The 12,489-nt window shown below is 43.6% G+C and overlaps 1 protein-coding gene across 1 annotated transcript in view; it reads right to left on the bottom strand.

Annotated features, from left to right (window-relative positions):
• The window catches only part of ECT2L (epithelial cell transforming 2 like), a 70,227-nt gene extending 59,392 nt beyond the window's left edge, over positions 1 to 10,835 (bottom strand). The window contains 2 exon segments of the mRNA XM_041732245.1: positions 9,606 to 9,716; positions 10,770 to 10,835. Coding sequence (XP_041588179.1) covers positions 9,606 to 9,716; positions 10,770 to 10,835 — 177 coding nt within the window.
• Positions 10,836 to 12,489: the final 1,654 nt, after the last annotated feature.

The raw sequence follows: 12,489 nt of genomic DNA, 5'->3' as shown, positions 1-12,489 counted from the left end.
CTGACTCACCTTTAGTGGGGCAGAGTGACAAGCCACCTCTGAAAAACACACACTGCCTGAAGACAAAAGGCTCCTGTCAGGAATATGGAGAAGAAACAGAGAATGATGTGGGCAGGTGAGAAATCGACAGTGCCCAGCCCACTAAACACGAACTGAAGGAAAGGAATGGAAGATCTATCTAGCTGCCTCAGCTGTCCAATCTGCACGACCTTCACAGATGCCTCCTCCTTTACTTCAGACCTCTTATTTATCTCCATTCTTGTTCCCTTTTTCCCGCAAGACACTACTTGCAGGTATTTCTTACATGGTTAAATGTGGTTTTAATATCTGGTAGTGTAACTCTTGTTCTTTTTTTCTTTATGTGTATGCTTTTCTTAACTGTGGCTATACATTTTCTTTTCTGGATTAGCTTTGGAGTCAGTTTCCGAAGGTCCATAAAAATATCCTATTGGGGAATCTGTATCAGGATTGACTTGAACTTGAAGATTAATTTAGAGAGAATTGGCATTTTTAAACATGGCACATCTATCTATTCAGGCTTGGTTGGTTTTGTTTTTCTTAGCTATCCTTTAACACAAACTCATAATTTTCTTTGTAAGGGTCTTGCACTTCTCTTTTTACTTTTATACAACAGACATAGGGAAGCAGAGCTGAGAGAAGTGGGGGTGGGGAGGGGGGCACAGGCTGGCCCACCAGCCCAGGGAACATTATTTGAATCGAAGGATCTAGCCCAGCCTAAAGCCAGACAAATCTTAAGTCAATATGTTCCTATTTCTTCTTAAGCTGGTTTGAATTCCATTTCTGTTATTTGCTCTTGAAAGCATTCTGACCATGACATCAAAAAAACACAGAGAGAGAGCAGGAGGAAAGATGACAAGCACACTGTGCACTGGAGGCATTCTACTTCTGCTTTTAAGACTTGCTGGCCTGCTGTGGTCTCATGGGCTGTCACTTCTCCACTTCTTCTGCGGTAACCCTCCTGGCCATTTCCTAAAGAGATTCTTAAATACAGAAGAGAGACAAATGTTCTCTTAAAACTTTTCTCCATTCTCCAGTGATTTACCTGTGAATCGGACTCCTATGCGGAGAAGTTTTGGTAGCTAAGAGGATTCTTGGTAGCTGTGGAAGCTACAGGTACTTTATAAATAGCTAGTAGTATTCATTATCAGGGCTGCTGCATTTGGGAAGTTGTGCAATGAAGAACTTCAGGAGATGCCATTATCACAGATGATAGTGTGAAACAGGAGTTGTGTGACACACTACCCTTGGGTAGTATTATTGTGCATAATTCCTTTTGCAATTTTCTTGAGTTGATTAACAAAAAGTCTTGAATGAAGCAAAGTATCAGTAATCTCCCATATTTGGGAATTGTAATATCTTGAAAAGTTTCTTCCTCCAAATGAAACCTTTGTTCTGATTAATTTTTTGTTATCCTTGTCATTAGGAATATTTTGAACATCATTCATCCAACAAGCATTTACTGAGTGGCTGCTATTTATCTACTATTGCTCTAAGTGTTAGGGACACAAAGACTCACCAGAAAAAGTTCTTGCCCTCATGGAGCAGGAGTCCAGTGGAGCATGCAGACAGTAAATAAATGAGCACTGTATATAACATAATGTGGGGGGTGCTAAGTGCTATAAAGACAAGTTAGACATTATAAACCATTGTAGAGAATGGTATCCCTTATAAACTGGAAATGAGGATCTCTTGCACACAAGCTTTGCCAAGCATAAGCCAATGACCTTCCCACCACCCAGCCCCCTCGTCCTCATCCCCACCCAATAAAAAAGCTCTGGGTTTTTGGTTTCTCCTTTTAAACTCAAGGATTTTTCTTCTTCACTTCATCCACCTCTAAAAACTGCCCCAATGACAAATTATGTTTGTCCATGACCATATGATTTATGTGAAAGGACAGGAACATGTCCAAAATATGGGACTGAGGGAGGGAAGAGTGAGGATGACCCATATTTCCAGACTCGTCTTGGATATTTAGAAACCCAGTGTGCTTTTGACTACACCCCTCTGCTGTCTACGGCCTCTACATAGAAATATTCCCCTTTCAAATGGGTGCTCAGGAACTCAGAGTGATGTGGCTCTGTATCCAAAATTAACCCAAATGCATGTTGTCTCTGAAAAATGTATATAGCAGATTTCCTCATTGTTCACAAATGAGATAGACCAGCTCACCTGAGCTCTCGCAGGGGCTGCATGGAAAGAGCGGCTAAATGCAGTGAAGTGGGAGTGAGGGGTGTTCTTGCTCACCTGTACATTGATCAGTACATTTTTCTGACCCACCTCATTTCCTGTTGGCTCTGATGATGAGAACTAATCCTTCACTGTTTGTGATCTCCCTCTCATCTGACACACAGGTGTGCACACAGGAGCAGAAAATCCATCTGTGTGGGGCGCCTGGGTGGCTCACTGGTTGAGCATCACCCCAGGCATGATCCCGGGGTCCTGGGATCGAGTCCCTCACTGGGCTCCCTACATGGAGCCTGCCTCTCCCTCTGCCTATGTCTCTACCTCTCTTTGTGTGTCTCTCATGAATAAATAAATAAAATCTTAAAAAAAAGTAATCCATCTGTGTTTCGGGATTGCAGTTGCATGAATGTTGCCCCAGGGACCCACCAGGGAAAGCTACAGGTTTGAACAGCTCCAGCCCTGGAATGAGAGGCCTTTGTGTGGGGCGTTGCCTGCTGCTGAGTGGAGGCCATTTGAAACCGGTCCCACCAGTTGGCTAGGAGACAGACACAGACTTCTCATGGGTTTCTCTAAGTGACAGACACAAACAGCTCCGTTTCCTTTAGGGAGTCAGGAAAAGTCAGCCTGGTCAAGTGGCCAAGGGAAGACGCTAGTGGAAGCATTTAGACATGTGGCCATATAAGCCCAATGTAGTGGGGGGAAATGCCATGATAGATGTTTGTAGAAATCACTGGAGGTGAAAGATGCGCAGGGAAAGCTTCCCAGGAGAGGGACCACTGAAGCTGGGTAAGGAAGAGCTTGCCAGAGCCACAGTTTAAGAAGCTGAACCTCTGGAAAATGTCTTAAATATCAAAAAACTCCATTTAAGAAATATTTAATTAAAAAAAAAGAAATCTTTAATTTTTTAAAAAAGATTTTATTTATTTATTCCTGAGAGACACAGAGGGAGAGGTAGGCTCCCTACAGGGAACCTGATGTGGGACTCAATCCAGGACCGCAGAATCACACCCTGAGCCAAAGGCAGATGCTCAACCACTGAGCCACCCAGGTGCCCCTAGAAATTTCAAATCTTAACAATAGGAAATACAAGGACAGAAAAGACAAATCTTAGGTACTGGAATATATCTTACTGACACTAAGAAGAAACTTTTTTTAAAAGATTTTTAAAATTCATTCATAAGAGACACACACACACACACACACACACACACAGAGGCAGAGACACACGCAGAGGGAGAAGCAGGCTCCATGCAAGGAGCCTGACATGGGACTCGATCCCGGGTCTCCAGGATCACACCCTGGGCTGAAGGCAGATGCTAAACTGCTGAGCCACCCAGGGATCCCCAAGAAGAAACTTTAAAACAAAACACAGTCTCAACCAATACCACGATATCTCATATAAGCTTTGTAATTATAACTGCCTGAATTAAAATAAAATTATTCAGAAATTATAAAGCAAAAACATCTAAACAGTGGTTTCACTGCCTTGAAAACAGGGACTGCACAAATGCAGCCTCACTTACATAGAAAGATATTAGGCATTTAAATAATGCTATATTCTCTCATGTATTCACCTGCTTATTCAGTGATGGGGGAGTAGGGACTATAGGAATAAATAAGGTTCAAAAGAAATGTTTAATAATTAAAAGTTGATTGCACTGTCACTATTTGGCCCAGCAATTCCATTCCTGGGCATGGACCTAAAAGAAATAAAGACATCTGTACCGAAAAACCTATAGACAGATGTTCATAGCAGCAGTAGTCACAGAAGCCAAAATATGGAAACAACCCAAATGCCCATCAATTTAGGAATACGTAAATAAAATATGGTATATCCATACCATGGAATATTATTTAACAATAAAAAGGAAAGAAGTATTGATACATGCTACAGATGGGTGAAGGTTGCAAACATTGTTTAAAAAAAGAAAACCACAGGCTCCGAATGGTGTCACTTAGACTGAGTTGCCAAACTGGGGCTTAATACCTAATCTAATTGCAGTTTCAACCCCTCAGAAATAGGTCTTCAACTGGTTGGTCAGGAACATTTTTCTTTCTATCTGCACCAACAAGTCTGTCTGTCCCCTGCTCCATCCCCCAAAGAAACACAACACATGATAAGACACATTGCTTTCCCCCCCAGCAAACAGCTTTGTTTGAAACAATCTTTCTCTTTTGCTAACAACATTCTTGCCCTCACCCTCCATCCATAAAAACTTTCCTACCATTTTGTTTTGTATAACTCCTCAGAGTGCCACTCTATTTACTGGACGGGGTGCTGCCGGATTCAGGAAAAATTTAATAAAGCCAATTGGATCTTCACATTTGTTGGACCCTGGCTCACGGGTGCCAACGCGTCCCGGTGGACGCCCCAGAGACTCAGACCCCAGACAGGCAGATGCAACAAGCAAGAGGGTTTATTGGACGTTTGCGCAAACGGGCTCTCAGAGGTGGCAGAGCCCCGATTAGCAATTACAGGCATCTTTTAAAGGCAAAAAACCGTGGGAGTAGCATAGCATTCGGGTTATGACATGATTGATTTCTTTGAAGGTCAGCACGACCATGTTCAGGGACTTTCCCAGTCAGGGCGAGGGGAGGTAGTCTTCTCTTTTTTTTTATCTCGGAAAAACAGAATGTTTTTGTTACTTGAATTCATGGGAGGCGCCTGGATGAGCTGCCTCAGGGTTAGGCCTTGTCCCATTCGCCGAGGGGGGGGGGGGGGGGTTCTTCATTCCCTCCTCTTTGTTTGGACTGATTTTAACCTTAAAATCTTAGGGAACTTTTATTTCTTCAGTTTGAAGGGCCCGATATTGTTGAGTTAGTACCAGAGCTTGGGTAATGGACAATCTGTCTCGGATGAACTGGAGCAGCCGGTTGAGGATGCAGGGGCCGAAAGTCAGCAGCAGGAGCAGGATAACTAGAGGGCCCGTAATGGTAGAGATTAGGGTGGTCATCCAGGGAGACGGGTTAAACCAGCCTTCAAACCAACCCTGCTGGGCCTCTCGGTCCCTTTGTCTTTTACTTAGTCTATCTCTGAGTTTGGCCATGGAGTCCCTGATGACTCCAGAATGGCCTGCATAGAAACAGCATTCCTCTCCCAGGGCCGCACACAGGCCTCCCTCTTTCAGGAATAGTAAATCCAAGCCTCTCCTGTTTTGAAGTCCTACTTCTGAAAGTGAGGTGAGGGATTGCTCTAACTTAGAAACGGACTGCTCCAGTGTCCGAAGATCCTCATCTACAGCGGCTTGGAGTTCTAAATAACGTCGTGAGCCCTGGATCAGGGCGGCTGCACCAGTACCCACCCCAGTTGCGACCCCTAGTCCCAGCATAACGGCTAGGGTTAGGGAGACAGGCTCGCGCCGAAAATGGGTGGGATGTCTGTCATATTGATTTTGTAGAGTTTCAGCAGGGTGAGAGAACACCCTGGGCATAATCTGCACCATAATACAGAAGTCCTCAGAGTTATTTAGGACCTGAGCAGATACACAGGGGGTGAGGCCTTTGTTGCATGCCCACCAGGTTCCCGGCCAACGCACCAGGTAAGAGTCAGTCCCTAAAATCAGGGCGGCAATATTGCAGAGTTCCTGGTAACCCGGATGAGTATAGTTAGCCTTGACAGTGATGTAATCCCAGGAGGAGGAGGGCCTCCCATCCTGTGTCTTCCGTAGTCTCGCACCCCCAATTTTTACAATAGAAGTATTCCCCCCCTCCACAGGTGGGATTTAGCCTGCGATCTCTGTGGTACCCGGGACAGACATAAAAGGGAAGAGTGCTTAGCATGGCCCTTCTGTCAGGCGTGCCACATCCTCCCCAGGGGTCTAATTCTTTTCGTCCGGGGGGGGGGGGGGGGGGGGGGGGCTTTCTCGGTTGGGGGCTTTAGAGGTGTCGGAATACCCCTCTAGGCCCCATGGGCTGGGGGCCCCTATGGTTAATTTACATAAGTCAGGATATAGGTTGGGCCACCAAGTTCCCATGGGAGTAGTTTATGTTATTGACCTGACCTTGTCCCCCCCAGACGTTAATACCTGCCAGGTTAACTTTTTGGGGGCATGACGGTTACCTTTGGTGGGGGTGAAAAGCGCTAGGAGAGGTAGGGATATAACAATTGTCATTGAACAATTTTTGAAAGTCTTATCTTGAGCGGGTTTTGGGTGCGGTGGAGCTTCCATTGGGGTGGCTCGCCCAGTCCGTCCTGGCTGGCGTCAGCGGTGCTCGTTGATGGGGCGCGCTTGACGTGTGAGGCCTGGACCCAAGCAGCAATACCGTCTACTTTTAGGGCGGTTGGGGTGGTTAGTAGTACGGTGTATGGGCCCTTTGGCGGGACTCAAGGGTCCTGGACTGATGTCTCCTGACGTGGATGGAGTCACCGATCTGGAACGGGTGTGGGTCGGTTGCATCTCCAGGGCGGTAACGCAACCGATCCCGGACGAGCCCCCAAATGTTGGACCCTGGCTCACGGGTGCCAACGCGTCCCGGTGGACGCCCCAGAGACTCAGATCCCAGACAGGCAGATATGACATTTGGGGGCTCGTCCGGGATCCAAGACGCCCCCAGGCTCAATCCTAAAACAGGTAAGAGGTAAGACCGAGCTCGCTAAATGTCATATCTGCCTGTCTGGGGTCTGAGTCTCTGGGGCGTCCACCGGGACGCGTTGGCACCCGTGAGCCAGGGTCCAACACATTTACTTGGTTGCCTTTTGTTGACGAGATTATAATACATGAAAGTAGCCAGTCACAAAGGACCACATATTGTAAGATTGTATTTATTTGAAAGGTCCAGCAAAGGCAAATTTATAGAAACAGAAAGTAGATTAGTGGTTGCCCAGTGCTGGGGATGGAGATGCAGAGTTATGTCTAGTGGGTAGCAGGTTTCTTTTTGGGTAATGAAAATATTCTAAACTTAGATTGTGGCAATGGTTGCACAGTTCTGTGAATATACTAAAACCACTAACTTCATACCTTTTAAATGATGAATTTTATTACATGTAAATTATATCTCAATAAAGATGTTTAGAAGAAATTTGATTGCACTAACTTTAAAAAATAAAATGAATTGGGTTTTTAGATTTAATCAAAATCCAGCACAACTTAAATCGGATTAGACTATCAGCAAATGGTTTTTGTAGATGTTGGCAGGAGAGAAGCCATGGCTGACTCAAAGAGATGGAAGGGAGTAGAAGAAAGACTCAATTATGACTTGGAGGAATGAACTAACTGATGTTCAACAACAAAAACCTACCACTACAAATTAGAGATGGGTTCAGGATGCCAAATCTAGAGACCAGAAATTGGCATACAACTTCTCCTAAAAGCCACAGTCCAGAATATGTAATAATAGCTTCATGCAACTACAGTATACGACTCTCTGCAGAGATACAGCTGCTACAGAACAAAGCAAAGTAATCCCACTGAATGGATTAGTCCTATATCATTGTGTCATAGTAATTCAGGTACCAAAGGGTGCAATTTCCAGTGACAAAATGTCAGGCCGAATGTTAATGAGCTTCAAAATATACCACAAGATCTCTAATGACCTCCAGTGGTTAAAGTTAAAACTGCATGGTTTGTGATACAGGAGACTAGAACATGATGTACGACAAGCAGTTATGGGTTTGGGGTTTGGTCTGTTATTTTATCTTGAAAGCTGTAAAATTGGAGTAAAAGGAAACCTAGCCAATAACTACTATAAAAAGTTCCCTTCTCTGATTTCTAAGCCTGGACTAAAGAGGCTTTCTTTCTTCAGCCTCTTTCAACACAGCCAGGATGTCTGTCTCACTCCAGTGACTTGGTGACTCCATCAGGGGCAGTCTCTTAACAATCCACAGTGCGCCCATGGATGCAGAAGAAAGCAGGCAAGGGAGAGGGTGAGGAGGCAGGCAGGCAGGGGGGATGAAATGGCTGCTGAAGGAGACAGTGGGAGGAAGTGTGATAGAGTGGAAGACAGGTATCACAAACTAAAATAAACCAATTTGGTCTTGCACAACTCTGATGCTTTCTGGAAGCTACAAGAAATTTATTTTTTTTTTAATTTTTTTTTTAATTTTTTTTTTAAATTTATGATAGGAACACAGTGAGAGAGAGAGGCAGAGACACAGGCAGAGGGAGAAGCAGGCTCCATGCACCGGGAGCCCGACGTGGGATTCGATCCCGGATCTTCAGGATCACGCCCTGGGCCAAAGGCAAGCGCCAAACCACTGCGCCACCCAGGGATCCCGCTACAAGAAATTTAAAGGTTAGCCTCTCCCAACAACCTCACCACCAGGTTATAGTGAAAACAACTAGTGCCAAATGATGTCATACCTAGAGTTTCCCTAAACAAACCTAGTAAACAAGCCCCAACCACTTTATACAGTCTCCTCTGTGGGCTTGATGGAGTCCCGGCTCTCTGTTCTTTGGGCGAAAAGTTTACTCAACTAAGAAAGTACAGTATTCCAGAAATGAGATCTTACTGTTACCCTTTTTGACAGCCTCAGGCTATCAGAAACCCCCAGACTGACAAGGCCATTTATTTGGGGAAAGCCTCACAACCATCTGCTGCAGGGCTGGCTGGATTCTTCAACCAGGTCCAGGCATGTTGGAGGGCTCTCTAGAATATTTTCAGTCCCACATCTGAATACCTATAATTTCACCAAAAAGAGTCCATTTCTACCCTTCATCTGATAGATGAACAAGCCACTGGTTGCTCTGATAATAACTAATGTCTGATATTTGCTATGCTAATTAGAAAAGTATTTTGTAATAACTTCGACACTGCGACCTTTCCAATACAATGCGAGCTTACCACCCTTAGAGTAGTCATTCTTGATCAAAAAACTAGCTGTTTCTGCATGTAATTTCAACTAGCACTTTCAAATATTACACCATCTCGGCTGGAATAATTGAAAGCAAGTAACAGACATAGGAGGTCAAGGTAGGAATAAGAACAAGGACCCGCTGGCAATCAGTGGCACTGTTGTATGAGTCTTGTGCATATTCCTAAATGTTGCTACCATGGTCACTCCTCAGATATTCTGAAGATCAGATCCATCATTCGTGTAACAATTACTTATGGACTGCCTACATACCAGATATCTACTTGAAATATATGGTCCGTCAGTCTGATAGTTCTAAGGGTAATTAATATACTAAGAGAATGTTAAAAATTCACTGGCTGAAGCTTCTGATGTTTGCAAACACTAAACTTCCCACTGTGGTAGGAAGATGTTAAAGCCCTCAAGGTTCCGTTTCATCCTCAAGGAAGAAGCAGCTCTAGAAGTTTCTATTTATAAACCTTAAAAAACCTTTATTTGTTCTTTTCGGGCGGGGGGCAAGGAAGAAACCCTAAAAGGTTACATAAACCTTTTACTATATTTTATTTCCTTTAAGAACCAATGATAATCACATCCTTAGGCTACATTTACTTAATTGTGATTTGGAGCATCATTAAAAAATCGTGAATAAGAATTCTTGACGTTGCTTGTTAGTCCAGAGGTCAAACCAATGACTTATAAGAGCAACTCTTTCCTGAAAGAGCTGTAAGGGGAAGAAGATATCATTTTCCTGTATGGTTCGATCTATTTTTAGTTGCTAAACAATCCTTAGGCAATCTCACAACCTCATGGATAATATTTACTCAGCACATTACAGTTCACAAAGCACTTTTACTCTGTAGTAGGGGTCTCTCCCTTCAGCTTAAACTGGTTTTATCTGGGGATTGAGACAAGCCCAGCCTTGTTGGGTGGGTTGGTGGGAAAGGTTGACCAGAGGATATAATTACAGTGGGGCCTTACAGGGCCTCTTTAGAAAACAAAGAGGTAATGAATCTTGGCTCTTGTTTCTACCTAAACGAATGTGGCCTGGGGAAAGATTCCAAACATTTCATCTAGAAAACACATACAGGCTACACTTGAATTGTGAAAATAGGACCATTTGAAGGAGGTATGATTTTACTAATCCACAGTCCTATATTTTCATAGGTCCCACCAAAGCAAAAGTTATTAAATATTGTTAAGTAGCCATTGTTAGATGTGTCTGTAAGGAAGAGATACACCAAGGACCAGGGTCACCCCCAAACCTGGGTTTCAGACCAGCTTTGCTCACATGACATATACAAACTCACTGGTTTTATTACTAGATCAGGCTTTGGCCCAGCCCGGCCAGTCTGCTTCCCTTGGGAAAAGGCCTGACCCATGCATGCAGTCAGCCTACTCCATTAATGGCTGGCAGAGCTACCTAAGCCTTTTGGTGACTACTTACTGGCTACCTTTCAAAGGAGTGGGAATCCCCAGGCCATCTAACTGAACTGTTGGCATGAGACGGAGAGAGGATTAAAGAAATATGCAAAGAATTAATTACACATTAATACTCTCCACACCAAACACCACCCAAAGCACCTCCTCTTTTCTCCTCCCCCAGCACACTGTGTGTGCTGGAGGCTTTTATCTTGTTTGGAGTGACTCCAAAACTAAATTCTTTAGACATTACATTGTTGTTGTTGTTTGTAATATGGCAACATGAAACTCAATATATCACAGCAAAATTGACCTTACAAATTAAACTTGTTTTGTTCAAGAGTATGTAGCTAACCTGTCTATTTAATGACTTATTGCTGAAAGGTGTCCAGGCACTGAATCTTGTGTGGAAGCACTCCATTTCCAGGGTTTTTCTAGAAGAATCCCCAGCTGACATCTCAGCAAATTATTTTCTTCCAGTCCTAAGAAATATAGGTTCATTTTAGTAGATGCTTAATGAAGATCACCTAGAAACATCCAGTATATTAATGTTGTTCTTATAGGAATTATATAATTGTAGCCACTCATTTACATCTCTATATTTATATGGATAGTTATAGCAAATCATATAAATCATATAGCAAATCACAGCTTAAGATTCTCTCTCTCTCTCTCTGCCTCTCCCCACCCCCACTCATTCTCCTTCTCTCTCTCTCTCTCTCTCTCTCAAAAGAAAAATAAAAGATACCACTTATAAAACACCAAATGCTATTAACTGGGGAGGATAGTGGAGTGCCTAATCAGTCTGCTAGGGCTGCCACAACATAATGTCACAAACTGAGTGCCTTGAACAGTAAAAATTTATTGTCTCACAATTCTGAAAGCTGGGAGTCCAAGATCAAGGTCTGGTTTCTGAAGAGACCTCTCCTCCTGGCCACCTTCTCTCTGTGTTCATACAAGGCCTTTCTTCTATGTGCAAACCAGGTGGGATGAGTGGGAGGTAGACAGAGAGAGAGAGATCTTCTGGTGTCTCTTCCTCTCTTTATAAAAATATTAGTCCTATTGGATTAAGGTCCCACCCTTATAATTTCATTTAACTTTCATCACCTCTTTATAGACTCTGTCTCCAAATATAGTTACATTGGAAGTTAGAGCTTCAACATGAAATTTGGGGGGGGCGCCAATTAAGGCCATAACAGGTACTTCTGCTTCGGGGTTTCTCATCAGGCTGCAGTCAAGGCATTGACTAGGACTCCAGGCTCATTTGAAGGATTTGACGCTCTGCTATGTGGTTGTTAGCAGGATTCAGTTGCTCATTGTTTTAACCAAAGGATATAGATAAAGTGAAGACGTGTGACTTATGGGCGTGGGCCTTAGGATGATTTGCAGTTTGTCTTTTTGTTCTCTTAGGATCTAGCAGCCATGTAAATAAGCTGGGGCTAGATTACAGAATAACGAGAGACCAGATGGAGAGACAGAGGTTGAGCCAGCCCAAAGCTGCTTTAGCCACCCCAGTCAAATCACCAGATGTGGGAATGAAGCCATCATGGGTATTCTGTTCCAACTGAGCTCCCAAATGAATACAGCCATATGAATGACCCCAGACTATAATAGGGAGCAGAACTGTCGGGTGCCCATAGAACCACGAAAAATAATGATTTCTATTTCAAGCTACCTAGAATTTGTTATCCAGCACAGACTGACAGAGCCATGTACGGTGAGTATCCAGAACAGTCACGTACAGCTGGTGAATGTGCGAACTGGTGTAAGTATTTCCAAGTACCTTGGAAAATGGCTTGGCATCATTTCCTAAAGTTGAACATGTGCATGCAATTGACTCAACAGAAAAACATGAACATGTGGACCAAATATATCCACAGCCACATTCACAGTACATTGGATAGCTCTAAACTGGAAACAGTGCCATCATTCACCAGCAGTCGAATGGATAAATATAGTGTCATATATCCATGTGTTAGACTGCTGTAGATCAATGAACAATCTGCCACTACACACAACAATATGTGTGAAACACACACATAAGACATTAAATAAGGAAGCTGGGAATAACGGAC

This window comes from Vulpes lagopus, chromosome 2 (genome assembly GCF_018345385.1).
Source record: "Vulpes lagopus strain Blue_001 chromosome 2, ASM1834538v1, whole genome shotgun sequence".
In the NCBI taxonomy this organism is placed as follows: Eukaryota; Metazoa; Chordata; class Mammalia; order Carnivora; family Canidae; genus Vulpes; species Vulpes lagopus.
Note: the sequence above shows the minus strand (reverse complement) of the source record. Positions and strands in the feature narration are given on the sequence as shown.